Genomic DNA, 23,153 nt, shown 5'->3' with positions numbered 1-23,153 from the left:
TGGTTGATAAGATGAAAGTCCGCACCAAAGTTATGTTTCTGGATGAGTGGAGGTACATCCGCGAAAATTATGCTTTGCATCCTGTCCGCTGAACCTGTCTTTCTCATTTTTCCTCCACAAAATGATTTTGCTGCTAGAAATAAGACCAACGCGCAAAGCAACACAGGGGGAAGACATCTTTCAGCTGACGCTTCCTGCTGGGAAGACAGAGTGCTCGACGCTCCGCTCCACACGTTATTTATCAAAGCCTGTCTGGAGGAGCACTTTGTCGAAAAAGATGGATGTGGAGGGAACATTTGTGACGTGGCCGCAGCCTGGAGGAGGAACCATGAAAGCTATTCTCAAGGGTGGGGGTGGGGGTTGGGGTGTGTGTCATGGTGTGTGTGTGTGTGCGTGCGTGCGCGCGAGCGCGTCTGTGCAGGACAGGAGGATGGTTACATTAATGAAGATTGTGAGTTGATGGGAGTGTAGCGACGGGGTAGAAAATCTGACATTTCGTTTGTTTTGGTGTATCATAAAAATGACCAGTACATTTGGATGAGCCGCTCTGACTGAAACCTTAATTTTGGGGAACAAAAAAAAAGATACTTTAATGACACAATTAAGAGTGAAGTATGTGTGTGTGCATGTGTGATACAAGGGCAGTGGAGGGGGTTTGGCTCGCCGCCTGGGATCATTAAGCACACAAGAGGAGAGACAGAGGGAGGACGCTTTGGAGGGAAGAAGGAGCAGTCGAGACCAACACTGATAGACAAAGTCGGACACGCACGCACTCAAGAGGAGATATGCCAAATTTCGCAGGCACTTGGAAAATGAAAAGCAGCGAGAATTTTGACGAGTTACTTAAGGCGCTGGGTGAGAATGCTTTTTTTTTTCTTCTTTGGGGCTCTGAGTGGCCTCAGGTGGGAGCTTTGTTAGTTAGAAAGAGGGGTATTTGCTGTCAAATGCAGATGAGGACACCTGGATACTCAAATTAGACTGGCAACAATTGACATTTCGCAATATTATGATGATTTTGCGTAGGGTTTGAATGTGTTGCAGGAAGCAGAAATATTTCAATTAACCTCCTACAATAAATACAACAACCTACTTGGCTGTTTTTAAAGGACTTGATGAGATGCATGAGTACGGCGTGTTTTCCAGGAGTTGTCAAATAGTTTGTGCATTAAGTAAGTCAGAGAGAAGGTTAAGAGTTTTACTGCTCATTTGCAGGACCGAATCTATCGTTATGGACAGGAGAGTCGAACTGGGACAAAGTGGGCCAACATTCCTCTCCGTTTTTTGAAAAAAAAAATCCCCCCAACTGCATCCCATTTGTTCAACATTTTCCAAGTGCAGACTTAGTGCAATTTAACAGCATATTTTGTCTCCAAAATGAATTATCTTCAAATTTGGCACACTGCTCTACAACTCAAGAGTCCGGTTTGGGACCATCTTCATGTAAACAATACGTATACAAATGGTGAGGTGGTGGAAAATTGTGTCCATTTGCCTGACATAGGGTGAGTTCAGTTTCCTTTGTGTGAATACAATATATGGTTCTCGACATCTTTTTGTGACCTGTGATTAACTGGCGATCAATTCAGTGTGTCGTCTGGATTTGCCATCTGGGATAAGCTCGAGGTCACCCGCAACACCGAACAGTTAAAGTGGTACAGAAATTTGGATGGATGGATGTTGTTAAATAGTAATGCATCGCAATTCTATTTGAAAAATGAATGTCTTTTGTAACCAACTAACTAACTAGCTCCCTAACAACATGCGGTACAATACATAACAAAAGTGACTTTCCCAGCACTGCTTTGTGGAATTAGTGTAGTTATGATGCCATGGCATCCATCCATCCATTTTCAATACTGGGTTTTGGGGCCTATTGCAGCTCACTTCGGGTGAAAGGCAAACTGCAACCTGGACTGGTTACCAGTCCGTCGCAGGGCATAGAGACGGACAACCATTCGCACTCCCATTCACACTGCCACGATGTGGGAACTAAACTCACGCTGTCTGCACCCAAGTCAGGTGAATGTACCAAGCATGCACCTCCCATGCCTCATTGGATTTATTAATATATTCACAAGAGGTTATTCGTAAGGTACTTTGGTACACTTGGCACAAAGTCCGTCTGTATTCTCAGGTGTGAACGCAATGTTGAGGAAGCTCGCCGTAACGGCTGCTTCCAAGCCTCACGTGGAGATCCAGCAGAATGGCGAGCAATTCTACATCAGGACTTACACCACGATCCGGACCACAGAGATCAACTTCCGCATTGGCGAGGAGTTCAATGAGGAGACGGTGGATGGAAGAAAGTGTAAGGTAATTTCGTGGACAGAGCTATCACTCATCCTGTGAACAAGAAAGTAAACAAACCCTCATTGATGAAAAGAAAAAAACCCCAGCTAGAAACGTTCTGCTGAACTCACAGTAACTCAAAACATGTTTACCTGAGCCATGATGCATACACACCTTTACAGAGTCTGGCCACTTGGGAGACGGAAAACAAAATGTACTGCAAACAGACTCTACTGAGCGGCAACGGGCCAAAAACCTTCTGGACCAGAGAGCTCAGAGGGGATGAACTCATTCTGGTGGGTACTCTATTGTCATTCTTATTTTGATATTATTCTTTTCAAGACAGTCTTTTGTTCCCATGCACACGAAAGAACTGTATCACTCTTCCTTGACAAAGATGACAACGTTAAGTTCTGCCTATATCAAAAAGGAATTCATTTTCGAATAACATTACAATGGAGCCTGTCCCGGTTGACTTTGGTCTAGTCACTGGCCAATTAATTACAGGACACGTACACCTATGGACAACTTACTTTGAATGAACCCAACATGCATTATTTTGGAATGTGGGCGAAAGCCAAGTTATGGAAGAAAGCGGGAGCTCACGGAAATACCCCAAACCCAACGGAAAGCCAGAATCGCGATTGGAACTATAAGTCTCAGAACTGCGAGGAAGACATGCTAACCAATTATCTACTGTGCCATCTCATAAAAGGTCTACATAATGCAATTTGCATATCAATGAGATTGTCACGGGTTGTGCTAGTGGCGGCAAAAAGGTGGATCCAAATTCAGGGAAACGGTGAGGCAAGGAAGGAATGCTCACATAATACCATATTTTCCACACTAAAAGGTGCACTGGATTATGAGGCGCACCTTCAAATGAATGGCCTATTTTGTCTTTTTTTTTCATACATTGGGCGCACCGCATTATAAGACGCAATCTACAATACATCCACTAGACGGAGCTACGCTGAAGGAAACGTCAACAGAACGATCAGTCGCGAGCAAGGAGCCCTTTTGGGGTCGAAATATTACCGTAAGGACCATACACAAGGTGCATCGGATTTTAAGGCGCACTGTGAGCTTTTAAGAAAATGGAAGGATCTTAGGTGCGCCTTTTCGTGCGGAAAATGCGGTAAGAAAGAGTATAAGGGGGTGGGGCACAGTGGACGACTGGTTTGCACGTCCACCTCACAGTGCAGAGGTGCAGGGTTCGATTCCGTCTCCGGCCTTCCTGTGTCGAGTTTGCATGGATTTTGTCGGAAAATTGACAGTCTTGTCGGAAAATCTGTTGCGGTTAAAGGGAGGGGGAAAAGTCATCATGTGCTTTCCCTGTCAACATAAGCCCCCCCCTGGGTATGATGGACCAGATGGACTACAAAGTAGAGAGGGGTGTGTTGACAAGCTGCCCTGTACTGACTGTGACTAACCACCAATCACTTAAATATTTGGGAGGGGATGTAATTTGGAACAATGGTATGTTTTCGGCAGGGCCAAATCTGTTTTGAATTCAAGATAAGGGTGTGGGTGTCCATGTGGAGTGTTGGGCTGTAAAACAATAGGCACTTGGGGATGGATCTTTGGAAAAAAACAAAACAAAACTTATTTTAAGTTAATAGTGCGAGTTTGACCAGGCAGGAGGCGGATGAAAGAAGTACAACACCACTATCATGTATAATAACAATGACACAAATACCACCAGTAATAACGGTCATAATATTTTGGTGCAGATACTGTATCGGCGTACAGCAAGGGTGTCAAAATCCTGTGCTCAAGGGCTGCTCTTGTGCATGTTTTAGATGTTTCCTTTCTCCAACACACCTGATTCAATTGATCAGGATGGTTATCAGGCTTCTGCAGAGCTAGAATAGTAGTAGCAGTTTCCTACCTCCGATGAAATCATGTAATTTGTAAGTAGTGCAAGTTACCCTGTTGTTATCCTTTCTTGTAAAATGTGAACAGATATCCGAGCGTTCGACACCATGTTTCTTGCTAGCCAGCAAAAAATAAAAAATAAATTAAATAACAATGCTATGCAACGTGCGCGGTGACATCATAGGTCCCGACTGGAATTGATGAGGGAATCGTTTGCAAAAACAGCAAACGATTGCCAAGAAATTTAAAGTCTGGGATCTGGTTCTCAACAAGAACTGTTTTTCGATTCTCATCCTTATTGAGGAGTAAGGTGTACCAATACACATGTTTTTATTTGATTTTTATTTTTTTAATTTGGTGAAACTCTTCACATGAATGTTGAGAAGAGGCAGGGGGTGGGGGGTGCTCAGATCCCAACTGGCGGCTTCCTGTGGCCACACTACACCGTTTTGTTGTACTCAAATGAAATGGGAATTAATTAATATTCACGGTTCTCTGGGTCATGTAAAACACAAAACAAAACTGAGATTTGCTACAATGCTGCTCCAACACTCTTATCCCCAGGTAGCACGGTAGTATGCCCGGTGGGGGGCTGTGAGCAGCAAAAACTAGCTTTTGGCACCCCGGATTGGTTATCTGACAATCACGGGGCATATTATAGAGACGGACAACCGGCATACTGAGCGATAATACATTTATGTGTTTTTTTATGTGGTTGTTGAAAATCAGTTTGACACCTGTGGTGTCATGCCACAAAATCTGGATAGCAGCTGTTGGATAAAGCAAATATATGACAAATGTGTGTAATAATATTCACAATATCGACAGCTAGTGAAGCATCAGGTCAAATGAGACAGTTTACAGGATGGCAAGCTAAAAACAGAAAATAACTCCAAAGCATTTGCAAGCCATATTTTCGTTGCTCGCAGTGCTTCTAGTTGGACAGCGGACATGGTGGATTACAGCCGCCCTCAGTGAGACTGAGGACGGCCAGACTTTAATGACCACTCTGAGTCAACCCTTAAAATGATAAGTGGCAGCGTCGAAACAAAATATATTGTTATTGTTCCTGACAGGAAGCTCATTCCTCCGTTATAGTTGAGGTCATTTGATTAGAATGTTGAGGTCTCGAATGGGCGGTCTCAGCGGAGAAAAGAGTCAGGTGAAAATGTGTGCTTTTGATAATCCTTCGCTCTCCTACGGCCTCGAATTGGCCTCATTGATCACGGTGTGGAGAAATGCAAATGAACCCTGGCGCTAGCTTCACTTAATGCCTCCCTGGGCGACTGGCCGGGTGCCAGATGGACTTGTGTCGGCTCCATTTGTCACCGACTCGGGCACCCGCTTGCACGCTCTGCACCGCAGTATTGCCTGAGAGAATGATGTGTGGTTCTGCAGTCGGCCATAAAGATTTTCCTCTGGGACTTCCATAAATCGTAGCAAACTAAACACGGGCAACTCTACCGCAAGCCCTGGATTCTGACCAGTCACACTGCGACGCTTTCATGGAATCAAGAGTGGAAATTGGGGAAGCGCGGTGAAGGAAAGCACTTTTTTTTTTGGGCTCAATGAGGTTTAAGTAGCCTTGAGCAAGATACTTACATTCCTTCCATGACAACAGCCACAATCAACATCTATCTTAGACAACGGGTGATCAAACATTTAAGATCCCCTGGGACACCTTAAAGGGGAGAATCCTCCCATAATCCTGATGCCAAATTCAACATGACTTCCAAGTGTATCCATAAATAACCTATATATTAAAATACATTTTCAAGAAAATGAAAGTCAGGTCCCATTTTTCCAAAGATAAAGCTGGATTTTTGTGAAAAATGTGAGGTCATCTGATGACAGCTGTGTACAGGAGATGCGCTCACAATTCGACAGTTTGAGAATGTGTGTGTGTATAAAAAAAAAGGAGATGCGTCACAATACCGCATGAAGACGGACAAATACCCCATAAAGAAAAGCCAAAAGTACTGCAACAAAGTATTAGTCTGAGGGTGTGCATATTTATCTTTGTCTATTTATGTTTGGCAACCACTGTCTTAGGCAAGACCATTGCCACCAAATTTCCAGCACTATATTTGCACATGCTTTGTATCTCTCATGAGCTGTTGCTTGTCCTTCTGCATCACGTCGATGGAAGTCAACCTTGCTTCAAATTGTTAAGACTAATTTCCAGAAATATTTTCTGGAAAAGTCGAATCAAGTTTGAATCGTGCTGTTGGTCCCACCTCACAAATTGTATTTACATTCATGAAGGCATCTATTGATTGAACATTTTGACAAAGATACCTTCTCCAAACTACATTTTTGACTGCTGATATTGAAATGTGTTCCTTTCTTTGCTCAACAAAGTGTGACTGAAATTCCGAAATGCTAACATTTTTTGTGCAGCCTTTTCTAATTAAAAGTCTCTTAACACTTAAAACTACATCTCAGTTATTGAATATCCATCAATATCATTACTGCCATTCTACATCAGATACTTTTTTGTTCAAATGTGAAGGTGGTTCATTTAACATTGAGTGGTTTGTAGATAAAAAAAGTAAAAAATGCATAATAACGCAAAGCAGAATATATACAGAAGAATAAACAAACCATACACTAAAGCTGTATATATTCTAATTGTCTATTTCAGACTTTTGGAGCCGACGACGTGGTGTGCACCAGGATCTACATGAGAGCGTAGGCGCAAACTGATTCTGCAAAACTCCCAAAATATACAACCCCACTACCCACAACCGCCTTGCCATGCCGTTTCATATATTCATAAAAACACAATGATATGAATGTATCTGCATAATCCCAATATCTATTTGCAGCACTGTGTTTCATACCACGCCATATATTTGTTTTCTCTCGTAAATCCCAAAGTAATAAAATACAGCTTCCATTCAACGTCGAATTGGCAATATTTCACGTGCGGCTATGCTGTTTTTCAAATGAAAGTATAGGATGGAATGAACGCATGAGGAGAAAGGATGGGAGGAAAAACGTATTTCTGTCTATAAAGGATAGTTTAATAGCAAACACCAGACTAACACATACATATACAAGAAGAGAAGAGAACAGACACAGTAAAAGAAGATAAAACAATGAATTTGTATACAATCAGCTCCTTGGAACCACGTGGCATATTCCATTCAAAATGAACATAGTGAATACAAAAATAAAAACCAAACTCCAAGATTGTCTGTGTAGCTGGTTCAGTAATCATTACTTTAAAAAGCCAATTTAGAAAGCCAACCCCCCCCCCCCCCCCCGCAATGTTGCAAATCTTTTCTTCTGTGTCAAACATTGCTGCGTTTGCTAGTCTAGTAATCCCTCCTCTATGGAAAATGTATCGACTAATAGTTGAAAGAAGTAGTTCACATCCACTATATAAAGAGAGACACATTTTTGTCGTCAATGTCTGTCATAAAATCTGACTAAAATTTTCCTGTTCTAGGTAAATGGAGAGTCACAAAATGATTTCAATTCGCTAAATGCGAGAATAATGAGGGATGGATTTTTTTCCAATACTTTCTTCAAAGTGGAGAAGGGCACATACAGTAATTTTAGAATAAGGCGATGGAGGCTTCTGTTAGGTTTATTGACAACATTTGAGTTGATTTGATCACACCTCGAATCCATCAATAAATAGCTGATATTGGGCCAAAACCTACTATGTTACAATTTGGAAACATTTTTTTTTGTTTTGTTTTGATTTTTGTTTTTGGCTCACAAATCTATACTATTAGTTAATCCCCAGGTGTAGGTGTTATTTTTAGAAATCATAAAAAGCGATGTTTTTGCAATTACGAGGATTCCGCCGGACAGCAACTACATTTGAAGACGCACATGAAACACACCTGCTTTGTGTAACATCATGCGAAAGTTAAAGGAAATCTGCCAAATTGTCGGGAAGAGAATTATGGACTGGTCCAGAAGTCTGAAGGTTGAATTTGTTAATGTGTTGCCGAAGGAATTATGCCGAAGTGAAACACCATGGGAATGTCCAGCCATCATACCGCTCAGAAAAGGAGATGGGTTCTGTAACCAAGAGATAAACGTGCTTTTGGTCCAAAATGTCCAAACCCAAATTCTAAAGCAAGCGACCTTGTGTAGATGCTGGCTCAAGCTAATAAGAGGGTGTCAAGATGAAGCCATTTCTCCAAAAGCAACATTAAAATGACAGATGAAAGACAATCAAATGTATACAGGGACAAAGACCTTCAATTTTGGTGGTGTGACAAAACATAAAATTGAGCTCTTTGGCCATAAAGAGCATTGATAAGCGTGCAAGCCTGAGAACACCAGCCCAACTGAAACATGGAGGGTGGCAGTAGCATGTGTTTTGCTGCAGGAGCGACTCGTGCACTTAAAACGATGCGGAAATACTGAAGCACGATCTCAAGACATCAGCCGGGAAGTTGAAGCTCTGGCACAAATGCATCTTCCAAACGGACAATGACCCAAAGCACGCCGCCAAACTGATTTCAAGGTATTTTAAAGGATAATAAAATCCATGAGATGATCTCAATCCTACTGCGGAAAAATGGACAGCACTGAAAAGGCACATGCGAGCAAGCTGGCTGACCAAGTCGACTCAGTTACACCAATTCTGTCAGGAGATAGGATACACGATTCCTGTCGACTATTGTAAGAAGCTTGTAGGAGGATATCCAAAATGTTTGAACCAAGTCACGCACAGTACAGTATGAAAATGTCTGACTTTGAAGTAATGAGGAAAAAAAAAAAATCGAGTAACTATCCTTCTCTCATTTTTCTGGCATTCGGCAAATTGAAATTATTTGGGGAATGCTAATATTACCGGGAACAGGAAACGTTTCGTATGATTTCATGTCACACAATGACATAAAAAAGCATTGGTGTCTTTTTATATAGTGTACGTAAAGTTCTGGTTTATTCAGTACTGTATTTGCATGTGTACAGTGTCTGCATGTGACACATGGAAGTTGGAGTCACGGGTTGAATTCTACTGGTTTAAAGCTTCGGGGCATTATCAATAAAAGCGTACTGCTCTCATATGATCCCGAGTGAGCTACAATTTCAAAATCAATATTTGCACTTTAGGATGAGCTTTGGAGGGGGTGGGGCAGACAATGTTTTACAACCATTAACATTCACAGTGGGATAGAAGTATTGCTGACTGGTTTAGCTGACCCAAATACTGTACATGGCTGACATTCACGGAGAGAACTACTATATACACTTGTGAGAGGAGGCATCGACACTGAACATGGGGAAAATACACACATTCGTATGCATCGCATCTGTCGCACAGATACGGGTCATTTGGACAAACGTAAATACAAAGAGCGAGCCGTTGTTGGTTCATTTCAGTCTTGAGAACTGGACACTCGGGGGGGGGAAAAAAAAAACAGACGGACACTGTGCACACAAGCACAAAATGCTGTTTGGCTACAGTCAGTCGTTTTAAAACCTTAAGTCATAGCGATGCCAAAGACGGTTTAAAGGTATAGACGGTTTAGTCTTGAAGGTCATATAAAATTAATGGTGTAAATAAAGGCTGACAACAGGTCCCCCCCACCAATTGTAGTAATTACACACACACACACACAGAGCAAAAAAACTTTACATTTTGCATTTAGCTGCATCGAGCTAAATATCGCCACTGTGTCGTACAGTGCACTACACATCAAGGATGACAACTAATGGATATCATTTACAAAAAGTGGTTGGCTAGTCCTGATTGAATGAACTTAGCAGAGCTGTGGACTCCAGCGTGCACGAGTGCACCTTTACCAGCAAGGGAAAGATTCACAAGCTGCCCGCTTTTACAGCTGCAATCAACATTTTTGTCGTGACCCAAAGACGTTAGTAAGACAAGCTTCAGTTTTTCTTGTAGAGAGATGCCAAGCTACTGGAAATCCATTTACAAGAAGTTAGGAGGGATTTGCCCGTGGCAAAGAAAACTTCTTACACAGACTGACCTGAAAAAAGTTTTTTTTTTTAAAAAAAACAGATTTTCTATCATGGAAAAGTATGAAATTTACCTGCATTAAGTGACGAAAAGAATGGCCAAAAGTTGGCAAAAGAATAGGCGGGTGAAGAATGAAGTTTCATTCGATGTCCACAGACAGTCCTACCGTGCGGTCGCTGATACGATCATTGCCTACTATGTTCTGTACTTGACTCGATACTTGTTAACAGTGAGATAATGCAGGACCTCTGGGTTGCACGTGGTACTGCAGGGCAGCAAGCTTTCTTGTCCCTCTCCCATCAGCCACTTCCGGCAGTCGGCGGCCATGTCGCTTGTCACGTGCTCCGTGGCCCAGGTGTCCAACCGGGCCTGAAAACGTCTGTGCAGGCGTCTGTGGACCCGCTTGTGGGACTGGAGGATACACCCATTAAAAAAAAAAATCCGCAGGATAGAAAATGAATGGACTGATAAATTGCCAAGGTGAAGTTTCTGCTTCAGCAGCAGAGCAACACGCAAGAAGAAACTCTGTGTGTGGGTGTGTGTGTGTGTGTGTGTGTGTGTGTGTCTGTGTGTGGAACTTGCCTCATGAGCTCGTCTCAGAGCAGTGTGCCTGTACATGAAGTCCTCTGACTTGCAGACATAGACCATCTTGTAGGAGTTGAGCTTGAACATGCACTCCATCTTCAGTTTGCTCTTGTCATCTTGCCCCTCATCCGAGGTGCCCGTAGTCATCCTCTCCTGTTGTAGCCGTTCCCATCCTCTCTGGCACTTCCTTATTCTTCGCAGGTTCCTGAAAGCCAAAACAGCGGTTGTCAGGAGTCAGACTGGATAACTCCAAACACTTCAAGTCCGAATTTTACACAAATCAAAAGTGTATCATGTTTACAGGTTAGGTTCAAAATGTATTTTTATTGCGTTCAGCATGTCACATGCTATTTCACAGCCTTATACACACGCTAGTCAAGAGCTGTCTAGTCAAATTTGAGAAGACTGTCCCTTTCAAGAAGAATGTTTACACCCATGCATTGCAACTCACCGAGGAACAGAATTAGATAGGAGGTCAAATCATTCGGGATATGGGGGATCTATAAGAGCAGCAGAGGCAGCAGTCGTAATATTTCCGATACAGTGAAACTGACTGTAGCACAGTCACAGTGAAAATCCACACGCCAAAAAAAAAATCATTTTAGTGTTCATTGAGCCCAATACTGTGCAAATAAAGTAATCACCCCACCGGAATGAAAGTCTGAAATGTGTACTTACCACAGAGAGTATGGGTGAGCGAGGACTGAGTGCATGAGGCATATTTTTGCATTCAGGGCTCCACTTAAAAAGACAAGACACAGTCTTTCCAGGCCAATTTCAGGTAAAACTGTTAGAAACAAACACTACAGAATCGCTTCCTTGTTGGATACCATTCCAAAATATGAGCGGAGAATACTTAAAATGTTCACATACTGTCACAACAATGTAGTGTTATGATTATGAGATGAAAACCAACCCAACAAAACTGGAAAAGAAACTGCATCTGTGCTGCCACTGAGGGTTAGTTTTTTTTTGTGAAAATGGGCAGGTTTTTTTTTAAACTCCTGTGCTGCTGACCTCTCATAGATTTAGTGGGGAGGCGGGGCGGGGGATAAAATGTAGGTGAGCCCAATGATAAATCATAAGCCAGAGAAAACAATTTGTGCAATGGGTTGAAAAAAAGAAGGACAAAGCACAAAGGTCTGGTTTTGGAAGGCCTTTTGAAATGTATATGGTTATGGACAGCCATCTCAAAAGACAAAAAACACTCACTGAGTGCCAGACTTTACAAGACAGGCTGCCACATGTGGAACGTGAAGACAAACCAGACACAGAAAAGCTTTCGTGCACAACTTGCCAAGAAAAAAATAGACCACCATATGTGTATACAATTTAGATGATCATTTTTATTGACAAACCCTATTCCTCTTTACAAGTGATGCAGAAAATGTGCTTGACCAGAGTTCTAGAAAAAAAACCTTGAGCACAAATCTCTCAAATGGTGGTAAAACCTCACACACAACAACAAAAGGGAGTGCACGTTCCCAGTCCTTACAAACGGAACACTGGATTCTAACACAGGGATGAGTGAACATTTACATTTGTGAACAGAGATGAGGTCACGTGCACGACTCTTGCTTTGAATACACTTGCAAAGAGGACATGATAAGTTCAAGCTATTATTCACAAAATCCTGATACAAGAGTCTTCGTTGTTCAGTAGTCAAACGCAGGCCAAGTTAGTTGTAGAAAATTGAAATAACATGACATTAAGTCCGACCCATTTGTTTTACTCAAAATTTGCGTCTTCGCTATGTCGTGACGTCACACACCGAAATCAGCACTTCAATTCAACACATAAAGACTGATCAAACCAAAAGTCTGCTAAAGTGGGAATTCCAAACCATGACGAAGCCAACCCCTTTTAAAAAATATTTTAACTTATAAATAAAACCCCATTAAAAAAGGAACTGAATGATTGAATACATAAATTCCCTTTTGTTAAAAGAATGACCATGTAAAGTGCAATCTTGGTGTGAGGCAGAGGTCTGACACTGAACAGCCTTTCATTGTAAATGAATTATGGTGGTCACATCTTGCACTCTGTCTGACCACGTTGTCTGTCCGTGAGCACGCACCAAAACCGAAAGACAGACTATTTTTTTCACTGACGTGCTACTGCTCTTGTTTGTGAGGAGGACTTTGGCACACCAACAGCGGAGGATCAGGACGGAAGTTGAAAGAGAGCAGACAAGAGGGAGACATGGCCGGGGCCTCACCTGGGCAGGAATACCGGTTTCTGGGTCAAATGCTCACGCAGCTCTGCAGAAGTTGAATCTGAGTTCAGGTATCTGCCCACATAGTCCGACCACCTCTGTTGAGTAAACAACAGAGGAGCATTAGTTAGGAATTAAGGTTTAAGGGCAATTTTCAAATCTAGGACTACTAACCCAAGACTTTCTGACTCTCTCTCTTTTTACATACCGTACACTAAAATGAAAAGTCAGCTTGGGGCCTTTGCTTGATTATTCGAGTACTTGCCTCTGCAGGCTCGTCAGAGTTCTCCTCTTCTGTGTCCAGCAGCTCCATGGCCACACAAACAGAGTCTTGATTCTTCATAAACATCAACTGGATAAAACAGAAAACGATGAGAGCACTGTGTGCATCCAAGAGGACGGACTGACTTGGGTTTACGGTACCTTGAAGCAGTTCTCTTCAGACATGAGCTGCTCTGATTTGCGCTGATAGGTGCCCTCTGCTGTGGCACGGGATGCTTGAGTGGGCAGGGAACCACCTGTGGCTTTATTGGCAACTTCGCTCAGGTACAAGTCCATCACCCGTGCGCATGCATCATCAGTGACGAGGTGTTGGAGCTGTAAAAGGAATTCACTTTGCAATAAAAAAAAGCACTTGGGGAACCAATCAAGTGGAGGCAAAGTCTTCCTGGGTATAGCTCGATTTCTCTTAGCAGACCATGTTGTTCCTCAGAACACAAACTAAATGAGGCTGAATTAACAGCTTCTTTGTAGGCTGCACAACAGTCATGCAACCAAATTTGCCTCAACTGTTTCAGGATCAATGAAGCAATAATTTATTGTTTGTCGAAGAACAATGCCATGGTGAGTGTCAATTCGCGGTCCAACATTAAAGGGGTTAGGCATGTCAAAAATGTTCTTTACAATAATATGCGCACCCACTAGTCAAAACACAGCATTCTGATTAGGAATGCGTTTGTGGAATATAAATGAAAGCAAAATCCACCTGTTTTTGTCAATCCCAAGGAGTGGCCATTTTCCCTTCTGCTGCCACTTGCTGTCCACTGAAAATGAGGGGGGTGGCTGGAGCCTATCCCAGCCGTCTTCGGGCAGTAGGCGGGGCACGCCCTGAACCGGTTTGCCAGCCAATCGCAGGGCACACAGAGACGAACAACCATCCGCGCTCACACTCACACCGAGGGACAATTTAGTGTGTTCAATCAGCCTGCCATGCATGTTTTTGGAACGTGGGAGGAAACCGGAGCACCCACGAAAAACCCACGCAGGCACGGGGAGAACATGCACACTCCACACAGGGAGGCCGGAGCTGGAATTGAACCCAGTACCTCTGCACTGTAAAGTCGACGTGCTAACCACTGGACTACCGGGCCGCCCTGATATTTTTTAACCCGACTTAATTTTTTTCAGCCTTTTTGAGGTGGCCTTGTCCATTCTCAAAATACGGGATGTTAAGTATTTGTGATTATTTCATTTAGAGTCTTCATCCTGTACAATGACATTCATGGCTATGACCATGTTCTACACTCAGTAAAATCAAGGCATCTCAATTGCATAAATGAATGTTAATGCTTCAACGAATAAATTGCTTTTGTTTCTTGCATCAGAACATAATCCTGTTTCAGCTGGTTTGTCTCTGTAATCAATGTAATTCGGTCCAAATGTGCCCTGTAACCCATTTTTGGAGGCCGAAAACCTACTGACCAAGTCGGGCCGCAGTTAATGTCAAACCCTTGAATGATTATTTCTTTGATATATTCATTGTTGAGCTACAGAAAATGGCAAATTAAAATCAATGGACTATGCTGACCTGCCGGACAATGCTCTGGATGAGTTTGTCCATGGTGAAGGCAATGTAAGCATGGATAGTAAACATTTCCCTCAAGGAATCCTCATACTGAGCTGGTTCCATGTTACCATCCAAAAGGCTCCGCACCATTTCCAGAAAGACAGAATAGTAATCCTCTACTTCAACGTCCACTGGAACAAGAAAAAGAAAGGTAAGCGGTGGAGATTAGACAATTCTTTCATGGTATCACTGTAAACTAGAGTGCAATTCGAGTACAATAAACTTACTAGGTTCCCTCATCTTAAGCTGGAAGGCTGTATTCTCATTCTTTTCTTTTTGGAGCCCAAACATTTCCTTTTCCCATTCTCTCTCGCGAGCATCCTCCTCAATCTGCTTCTCAGCCTGCCCATAGATTCGCAGTAAGCGAGAGCAGAGAATGTGATGAAGGCGCAAGAAGATGTACCAGTAGTTGTTCACAAAGAACAAGTTATACGCCTCATCTGTGGCGCGCAACTTCTGAGCGGCCGTGTTGCTGAAAAGGAGCTTGGACTTTGATGGGCTGCTGCCCGGCAGGCCATTGTGCTTTTTGGCGCCATCTGGCTCTGCATCCATATCCTCCACATCCTCCTCCTCTTCGTCCTCCTCCACATCGGAGAGCTCACCTCGCCGGGCGAAAAGGAGATCGGGGATGAAGTGGTGTATGATCTGTTTGATCTTGTATTTGTCATCTTTCTGGATGCCCACTTGTCGCTTTACGTGATAAATAATGAGGGCCGCCGCATCCTCGAGGATCTGACTGTCTTCGTAGGCCAGGTTTATGTGTGGGCCGCTCGGAGGGGCAATGGCAGGGTCCTCTGAGACACGTTCTTGCCGCTACAGCACACAGCCACAGGTTTATTGAGGATGACAGTGTCATGCAAGTATTTAGACTCATTTTGTGTGACAACCAATCTCTCACCTCATCATACAGCATTTCAATTTCAGTGAGAAGGGTCTTGGAGCGAAACACTTTGGTGTCATTCTGTTTGAAGTTGATGCCTTGGTGGTCGAGTGACTTCAGATAATACTTTTCATTCTGTTCACGCCAAATTTTGTTGAAGCCTCTCTGGGCTTCTCTCCACTCTTCCTCTTTGATCTTTAACCTGAACCCATGAATGAAAATGCAAAGTCTCAGTTCCCCCTCAAAACAAGTAAATACAGAAATGAATGAATAAATAAAAATTCTAAATATAATGCATGTTATTCACCTTTTTAGCACTATGGGGACACACACAGTTGGGTTTTTCTTGAGACCGTCAATGATGTCGTGGGCGCGGTCCCCGTATATCCTCTGAATAGCTTTGCGGTGAATTACTTCTGAGGACCCCCCCAATGTGTTGTCCAGCTTGAAGCGCAGCTGCTCCTCTGCAGACATTCGCGAAAGCCTCTGTTGGACTGATTCGAGAGCTCGAATCGTGGCAAGATTGGTCTCCAACACAACATCAAGCTGGGGGATGCAAGAAATTGATTAAAGACTACAAACCGTGAGAAAATGGGTCGCCATTTGAAATTGCGTCAAAACCATAAATGAAAAGCTGAATGAAAACGAAAAGTTCACTAAAAAAATTATCAAAATAATCATTTTAAATGGTTACCGCATCAAAAGCCACAAACAGTAGGTGATGGTATATGTCTGTGTGTCAGGGGTTCTCAGGACCCCTCAGAGAGGAGAAATCTTGACCCCTCCCCCAAATAATCCGAATAACACGTAACTAGTGTGCCCCTAATATTTGATTTGTTTAACAGAAAGGAGCGTAACCAAATGTATCCATGATTGCTTGTCAGATTCATGTGATGATACATCACACTCATATCAGAAGTTTTAATTGTCGAAACGCTAGAAAATGTTGGTTAATTGGTGTACATCTTTTTTTCTTGGGGCAGCGAGCCCCATATGGAGGTATGCACTTTTCAAAAAATGATCCAACTATTTATTCCCAATTATTTTGTGGACTCCCAGGCTACAGCTCAGAGACTCCCAGAGCTGTCTGGAAAACCCAGTTTAAGAACTTCTGGTGTGTGTTCTGTTAATTAAAACTGAAAAAGACATTAGTCCTGGCTGCAGCACATCAAAGTACTGTCGCACAGTCCTGCAATACAGTATGAAGACTTGTCTTGTGTTTTGGAATAAAGTAAAATGTGATCATGGATTGAAAGTTCCAGAGAAAACAAATGACTGGAAATAAGTTCATCTTGCACAGTGAGAAAAAAGGGCCTATTACCTCAAAACGCTCATCTTCACATCTGTAAATGTGCTCTTCATACTGAGTCTTCTTGGAGCTTACAAAAGTCGAATCCTCAGACCATGATGGAAAAGACACCCATGTGTCATTCAGAACCTGAAACAGGACATTCATTGACTGACTTTAACTTTGACTAGAGAACGATCAAAATCCAAAAGTAGCTGACAGGCAGAAACAAACACCTTTAGACTGACCTCTCGACAAAGTGGCGTCCTTCCTGTGCATTTAGGCTGCTGGTAGCTCTTAGGGAGTGCCCTGTAGCTGGAGCCTAGCCTCTTGCAGGACGCATAGTCAATCTCCATGGCGATGCCCTCTGTTGCTCGCTCTTTCGGCAAACTCTCGGCATGGCTCAATTCCCCATGGCTGGACTCTCGGTAGCCCAGGAAGTTTTTAAACCATGTAAAAAGTTCTGGGAATTTTCTGTCAATTGTGATACAATTTGTGTGATTTACACCCGTATATTAATACAACTCCATATATTGTTTAAAAAGTTCACATCTAATGTAGGTGTATGGCATCATTCCATCCAAGTTAAGCGTGTTCAACAGGACTGACCATATCACTTATTGTTCATGAAATCAATCAGAAAGATTAATGAGGACTCACCCTAGAAACGGGATGACTAACTGAACCAATTCAGCACGTGAAATCACTTCCTGGTTGAAGATGTGTAAACAACGCAGGAAGCTTTCGTATGCCTCTGAACTCCTGAGAGCTTTCTTGACCTGTTTTAACAATGAGAGTGAAAAATACTTTCTTTATGCTCACGTGAAAAGAATATTTAATGAGGACAATTTTGCCAATATACACCTTATCAAAGAACATGGTTTCAGTGCTGTTGCTCTGCTTTCCGAGTTCACTTAGGCCGTGGTCCTTCCCAACTATTTTGGGTTTCTTCTGCAAAACATTAAATCAACAAAAACATTTTAAATCGCCATGTTATTTTAATTATGGTCTCGTTGACGAAACATACGCCATCATATAAAGCGGGGGCAATATGAAGACCACATTTACCTTAACAAGTGGTGAAACTCCCACAGCTCCAGGCCTTTTGACAGTTAGCCCATTGTGGCTTAATTTCTGTTTGTTGTTTGGTAGGGGTCGTTTGACTGTACCGCCATGGTCATTACGCACAGACTCTGCCCTGTCAGGTGCAGTTTTCCCGAGCAGCTGAGCAGAGGAAGGAAAATGACTCTTTCATGAAACAGAGGTCACGAACATTTCACAGGACACATCTTGCTTGGGGAACAAGAAAGCCATTTTGCATGCATCGAGGGAACAAAAACTGACCTGAACCTGAGTCAAAAACAGCTACTCGCTATAAATCTCTAGACAATGTAGATTGCTAATATCAGGAGATGATGAACTACGCACCATTGAGCTGTTTGCATCAGGCAGGAACTGTCCAAATTCTGATAGGAGGTCTTCCTGGTTCTTGAAGAGCCGTGCCACTTGAGTGTAGACTTCCTGCTCAGTTAGAGCTGGAGTGTAATTGCCTCCTGCCTCCTTGGCATTCCGTTGCTCTTTCTGCAGTCAACAGGCACATATTAATTAACTTGACAACATACACAATAGTATTCCTACAAATGTTTGAGTGGGTCCTGACCTGGTATGTATGCAGGATTTCCAGGAAGGCTTTGTAGATGTCTGGCTGACCCTGGAAGCGATTCTTAATCTTGTTCACATAGTTTATGGCGTGGTTGAATTCCACTGGCTGATTGTTCTGTGGAGGCGGCCCACCAGTCGGTGTGCTGCTGACTGGTGTGTGGGACTGAACTGAAGGTGAGCGCGGTGAGGAGTAAGTTGGGATGGACGGGTTTGGCTGGCTGGTGGGCGTGTGGGCTGGAGACTGCATGGCCTTTTGAAACAAAAACACATGCTGACGAGACAACTATGCACATTTGCGATGAGAAAAATTAGTAAATGTTCTTGTCTCAAGCATGAATTAAATAAGAGGACAAACGGAACCTGCTCATACCTTGTTGACTTTATTTGCTGCAGGCTGGGTGGGGACAGGTGGGGTGACAGTAGTGGTGTGTGGACTGGCCTGTGGCACCGTCTGGTGCTGATGCTGGTTTCCGGGCTGGCTGGGTGTTCCACTTACAGGGATATTTTGTACAGCTATACCATGAGGCGTGATGTAGTGAATCTGGCCTGGCGTCGTCACGTTGACCAGATCGTTGGTTTGAACCTCAATTTTATATCCGGGTGGCAAGAAAGTATTGAAGCCCATAATGAGATCTGGGTGGCCCTTGAAGAGTTGGGATACACGACTGATAACACCTGGAGTGTCTATGCTGCAATAGAAAAAAAAAGTTGATTTTGTCGTTTATTCCGCAAGTTAAATGTAAAACATACAAAATAGAACTAGAACTATATTTATGCACTTTTGAAACATGTTGTATTTTATTAGAGATTACCTCTGTGACTTGAATTCTTTCATAATATCCAGGAAATCATTATAAACTTGAGGCTGATTTCCAAACTGAAGCTTCACTTGATCGAGATACGACAAAGCATCTTCAACCTAAGGCACACATCATCACAAATCAGTGTGGATTCACATGTATACGGAATGTGACGGGACTCAGCATCCTATCTGCATGATTTGTCATGCCAAGTTGAGCAACTCTAGTCTTGCACCGGCAAAACTGAAGGAACACTTCTTGATTTTTTTTTTCAGTAATGAAGGGTTTGATGAATGTGCATACGAACTGGTTGGTTTCGGTACCTCCAATAAGGTTAAGAACCACTGGTGTAGAACATAACCAGCTGCATATACATTGATCATTTTCAGATGCACTCCTTTTCCATATTAATCTTTTCTTACCTTCAGTCGCTGAAACTGCTGCTGTCCTTGTGCTGAAGTCATGGGCGCAGTTGGGTGCCCGTGACCTTGGACCACTGCAGGAGCCTGGGATTGGACTGCTATGCTGTGTGCATGGGTTCCAACATGTTGTGCAGAACTGTTAAGTCCATGTCCACTTGTGCTCTGAGGCATTGTCGGCACCTTATGAGAAAGACAGTTTAGTGCTCAGTCAGAAAGAACAGCTTGAAGACCGCTGGGACTCATGGGCACTGGGACTGATGGGGTGACACGGTAAAAAGGTTCCTGGTTTGAATTTGTGTTGGCTTAGCCCTCCCTGGGCTTGTGTAAGTGCTGGATTTGTCACGGGGTCCAAAACATACCTGTTAGGTTCATATTAGACTAGCTGTAGAACACTGGGTTGCTTTCTTTGAAACTATTCAATGGCAATTTGAAGTTTTTCTTGTAGTCTTGTTGATTATTTGGGAGAATAGTGGATCATAGTGCAATATTGTGTGGGAATTGTACTTTGCCTTGGATAAGGTGCTTGTTTATAACCCAAACTGGCAGTAATTATGATTAATATTTTTGTCTGGCAATATAGTTGAATGTTCTCTCAACACAGAATTGTCACAAACCAATTAAGAAATCATTCAAAGAAAGGACTGCTCATGGTCTCCACTCGCGGTATTATTACTAGGTGAAGGAGCGACATGGAAAAACAATGTCCATCAGCATACGTTGAACCCCTTTCCATAATCACACTTTTTGGAGTGTGCTTGCCAGTGATAAAAGAGTTTATGGGTTTACTTTGACAAGGGCAATTGCTCCATGCGATTAAAAAGCAACTGGTAGTGGCCCTCAAAATACAAGTGCTTACGATAACTTTCTCCTTGATTGTCATTCCAATCAAAAGAACAGTGCGATGCCCACAAACAACATGTGGAAAATGGTCCTAATGAAGCCTGTTGTAGCATCATACCTGGTAACCCTGCGGAAGAGAATACTGGATGCCAGATGACGGCTGCATTATGTCTGTGACTGCCTCTATCACAGTAGTTGTTGGGGCTAAAGCCCTGTGCTGGAAGCTTTCTGCAATGCCCTGGACTGGGGTGTGATGCGGTTGCTGGGGTGCAAATATTGGTTCCTGGTCCTCCACATGCCTCTTCATTGTTTAAACATACTCAAAGGGGCTACAAGAAAACAAAAAGGAAAGGAGATTTTTAAGGACATTTTTGCAAAAAACTAAACTTGCTTTGTGTAGACCACACAAAGTAGCTAAATTAAAAAACAGCTAATTTGTACAGTATGAGTAAAACAAAACAAGTGACGCAAATAACGAGAAGTTGAGAAGTAGAAGGAAGTGGGTGGAAATGCACCTGGCTAGAAATAATCTATACACACTCATCTGTCCTTTTAGTTAACTTGGGAATCCTCGAGTATGTGTTCCAACTGAAAATGATCCGCTGCATTAGCACATAACACAATACTAAGTCTTCATGTCATAATACACAAATACGTTTTAAGTGTAATTCAGCTGTTTGTAACGGATTAATCATTTCCTGCTAATTATGAACAATTGTTGCAGCTGTTCTGAAAGCGCAATATAGCCCCCAAGGACCTCATGAGTAGATCATTAACATGATCGGTGGCTTCACATAGATGAATACTGAAGCATCAACTATTAATAATAACATCATTAAAAGGTAATTCAATCACATTTCTCATTTCAGAAGTGTGTAATAAACTGGTAAGCTTTCACATCCAACAGTGTCCAACAAGTCACTCTCAAATTCTTACAAAAAGGATGGTGACCCCTACTCAAAACTCTTTGCTTTCAGCAGGAAAAATAAAATATTGATTTTAAAAAATTCCATTCCTTTATAATCAGCAGCAGGAAAAACGGTCTGTTGTACAAAATACGGACGTTTCTCATAAATACTCATCTACAAAAAAACGCAATTGACAAGTATACTGTACTTATTTGTTTATTTATTGAGGTTAATTTCATATCCCGTGCCTTAATGCAACCAGAATAGGCTTTGGAAAAAGTGTCATTTGTTGACGCTCCCTGGGCGTGCAGGCAGACGTCACAGCCTTGGGTCGGGAGGGAGAAGACTCCAGGCGAACACAGTGCCGCCTAGTCGACTCGCGGCTCTGCACCAAATTGGGACAACACGCTAACGGAGCGCGCGGTGTTGACGAGTGGGGATCGTGCCTGATTCATATCAAGTAGCGAGTACCGTCGCCCAAATGCGAAACGAATACGCCGAAGAGTTCAATACACGAAGGTGGCTGTCTAAAGACACAAAAAGCTCCGATTTGCTGCCGTGTCGCTCTCTCTGTCTGGTTGGCTCGCTGTCGCTGTGTGTGAGGCCGTTCCACTCCCCCTCCCCCTCCCAGCTAAACGCCGACTTGAACTCATCCGTTGTCGTCGAGCTGACCGCTTTCGCTTGTGTGATGGCTGACGTTGGCATTCGCCTGAAATGAAGTTCTATGGCGAGAAAACGAGCCTTCGCCGCTCTGAAAGAACTGGCGGTAACACTCAATAGGAAGGACAGATGTCGTTCTGTATTTGGCAAGTTATCGCCTCCGTAAATGGGAAACTGGGAGCCGAATGTGTTGGCTAAATAACGTTACCTTTGCGCATGCTTCCACGTTACGAGTACAACATTACGTTTGGTCAGTAATTCAGTTGTCCACAGTTCAACCGCTTTCACACTCATATAAACGCTTGTTTCACCAAACTTTGCAGCGCACGCTGTGAACTAGATGGGGGCAAAACAGCGTCTTGCCAAGTCCACCTTTTGGTGTTAGCCTGACAGCGAAATTATGATCAGAAGAACAGTCTTGCCTCGTTAGCCTTACTTCCAAGTAACTTCCAAAGCCGATACCGCCTTTACAGAAACTTAGCATTTCAAACAACAGGAAGACACGAATGCATGAAAACATTGCCATCAAATAACCAAAGAGTACTCAAACTCTGCCCATTTGACAAGGTTATATAGCCGCTAGTGTGCTACGTTAGCACAACAACCACCCCCACCAGTACAAGCTAACTAGCTACTTTAGCTTACCTCGCTGGGCTGCCTCCAGCAACGACGCTGCCACACCAGTGAGAAAGATTCCCTCCAGTAACACTTAGCCGCGCATTAAGACGGATGTGAAAAGACGTGCTCGTTTGACAGCTTGTCCACGATAATAGCTAGAAATGAAATAGTCGGTGCCGCTAACAACAGGGTATGTATGAAGCGGCGTTCGTTGAACATTAGGGGCGTGTCTGTCATGGAGGAAGTCTCCTCCCAGACTTTACTGTGATTGGTTACTTGAAAAGATGAAAACAAATAGACTGACGCGGA

The 23,153-nt window shown here is 43.0% G+C and overlaps 2 protein-coding genes across 5 annotated transcripts; one reads left to right on the top strand and one right to left on the bottom strand.

The window, feature by feature from the left end:
* Window positions 1-660: 660 nt before the first annotated feature.
* On the top strand, window positions 661-13,982 carry LOC127599417 (cellular retinoic acid-binding protein 1). 2 transcript variants are annotated; one of them, XM_052063387.1, is made up of 4 exons: window positions 661-855; window positions 2,135-2,313; window positions 2,472-2,585; window positions 13,926-13,982. In XM_052063387.1, exons 1-4 carry the CDS (start codon window positions 786-788, stop codon window positions 13,965-13,967), a joined length of 405 nt encoding a protein of 134 aa, XP_051919347.1. In that variant the 5' UTR covers window positions 661-785; the 3' UTR covers window positions 13,968-13,982. The 2 variants fall into 2 exon arrangements, with proteins under 2 accessions (XP_051919347.1, XP_051919346.1); XM_052063386.1 differs by lacking the exon at window positions 13,926-13,982 and adding an exon at window positions 6,812-7,071 and having other exon boundaries at window positions 682-855.
* On the bottom strand, window positions 7,172-23,080 carry LOC127599248 (paired amphipathic helix protein Sin3a-like). 3 transcript variants are annotated; one of them, XM_052063044.1, is made up of 20 exons: window positions 22,872-23,080; window positions 20,777-20,987; window positions 19,819-19,998; window positions 19,409-19,515; window positions 18,967-19,285; window positions 18,595-18,846; window positions 18,363-18,515; window positions 18,003-18,158; window positions 17,799-17,885; window positions 17,595-17,713; window positions 17,183-17,408; window positions 16,968-17,084; window positions 15,954-16,192; window positions 15,665-15,848; window positions 14,994-15,579; window positions 14,728-14,897; window positions 13,344-13,517; window positions 13,186-13,272; window positions 12,924-13,018; window positions 7,172-10,910 (listed from the first exon to the last, which is right to left on the bottom strand). In XM_052063044.1, the coding sequence occupies exons 2-20, from the start codon at window positions 20,963-20,965 to the stop codon at window positions 10,316-10,318; spliced, it is 4,035 nt and encodes a 1,344-aa protein (XP_051919004.1). In that variant the 5' UTR covers window positions 20,966-20,987; window positions 22,872-23,080; the 3' UTR covers window positions 7,172-10,315. The 3 variants fall into 3 exon arrangements, with proteins under 3 accessions (XP_051919004.1, XP_051919005.1, XP_051919006.1); XM_052063045.1 differs by lacking the exon at window positions 20,777-20,987 and having other exon boundaries at window positions 22,872-23,079; XM_052063046.1 differs by lacking the exons at window positions 20,777-20,987; window positions 22,872-23,080 and adding an exon at window positions 22,102-22,577.
* Between the last annotated feature and the right edge of the window lie 73 nt (window positions 23,081-23,153).

Source organism: Hippocampus zosterae, chromosome 4 (assembly GCF_025434085.1).
Source record: "Hippocampus zosterae strain Florida chromosome 4, ASM2543408v3, whole genome shotgun sequence".
In the NCBI taxonomy this organism is placed as follows: Eukaryota; Metazoa; Chordata; class Actinopteri; order Syngnathiformes; family Syngnathidae; genus Hippocampus; species Hippocampus zosterae.
The sequence above is the reverse complement of the archived record's forward strand: the minus strand, read 5'-3'. Positions and strand labels throughout refer to the sequence as shown.